General features: G+C 53.1%; 1 protein-coding gene across 1 annotated transcript in view; it reads left to right on the top strand.

The window, feature by feature from the left end:
* VAPB (VAMP associated protein B and C) overlaps window positions 1–454 on the top strand; it is a 27023-nt gene extending 26569 nt beyond the window's left edge. Inside the window, exon 6 of the mRNA XM_006141873.3 lies at window positions 199–454. Within this exon, the coding sequence (XP_006141935.1) occupies window positions 199–357 (159 nt within the window). The 3' untranslated portion in view covers window positions 358–454. The remainder of the gene's footprint in view (window positions 1–198) is intronic.
* The last annotated feature ends 239 nt before the right edge of the window (window positions 455–693 follow it).

Here is a 693-nt window from a genome sequence, read left to right as displayed (position 1 = left end):
CTGGGATTACAGAGAGCAGAGGAGGCCTCCGGCAGTGTTTCTGGACTGCAGCCCAGCCACGCCTCTCCATAGGCTTCGGTTTTCCCGTGTGCATAATGAGGTTGGCCCACTGGGAGTGGGGTGTAAACAGCCTGCCCTGCTCAGGCTCCCCTCTCTGGTGCCTGGGATTGCCTTTGACCTGTGCCTTTGCGCTCCCAGGAGGAAGACGGACTTCGGATGCGGAAGACGCTGCAGAGCAACAGCCCCATCTCGGCGTTGGCCGCCACCGGGAGGGAGGAGGGCCTCAGCACCCGGCTGCTCGCTCTGGTGGTTTTGTTCTTCATCGTGGGCGTCATAATAGGGAAGATCGCTTTGTAGAGGCGAGAGGATGGTGAATCGGATTGAGGGAGCCACTGTGTCATGGGATTTAAATGTATCATAACCATGTGTAAAAAGAAATTAATGTATGATGACATCTCACAGGTCTTGCCTTTAAATTCCCGTCCCCGCACACACACGAGTACACACACACACACACACACACACACGCACAAATATAACATAATATAACAATCTTCTAGAAAGTTAAACACGTATAGTCATTGTTTGGGGAAAAGAATGATCTCTTAATGACGAGGGAAACCGCGATTCCTGCCACGAGGCACGTCATGTCCGAGACAGGCCTCGGTACACGTTGCTGGGTCACCTCTCTCG

The sequence above is a fragment of the Tupaia chinensis genome, unplaced genomic scaffold (assembly GCF_000334495.1).
Source record: "Tupaia chinensis unplaced genomic scaffold, TupChi_1.0 Scaffold000066_1, whole genome shotgun sequence".
Classification (NCBI taxonomy): domain Eukaryota; kingdom Metazoa; phylum Chordata; class Mammalia; order Scandentia; family Tupaiidae; genus Tupaia; species Tupaia belangeri.
The sequence above is the reverse complement of the archived record's forward strand: the minus strand, read 5'-3'. Positions and strand labels throughout refer to the sequence as shown.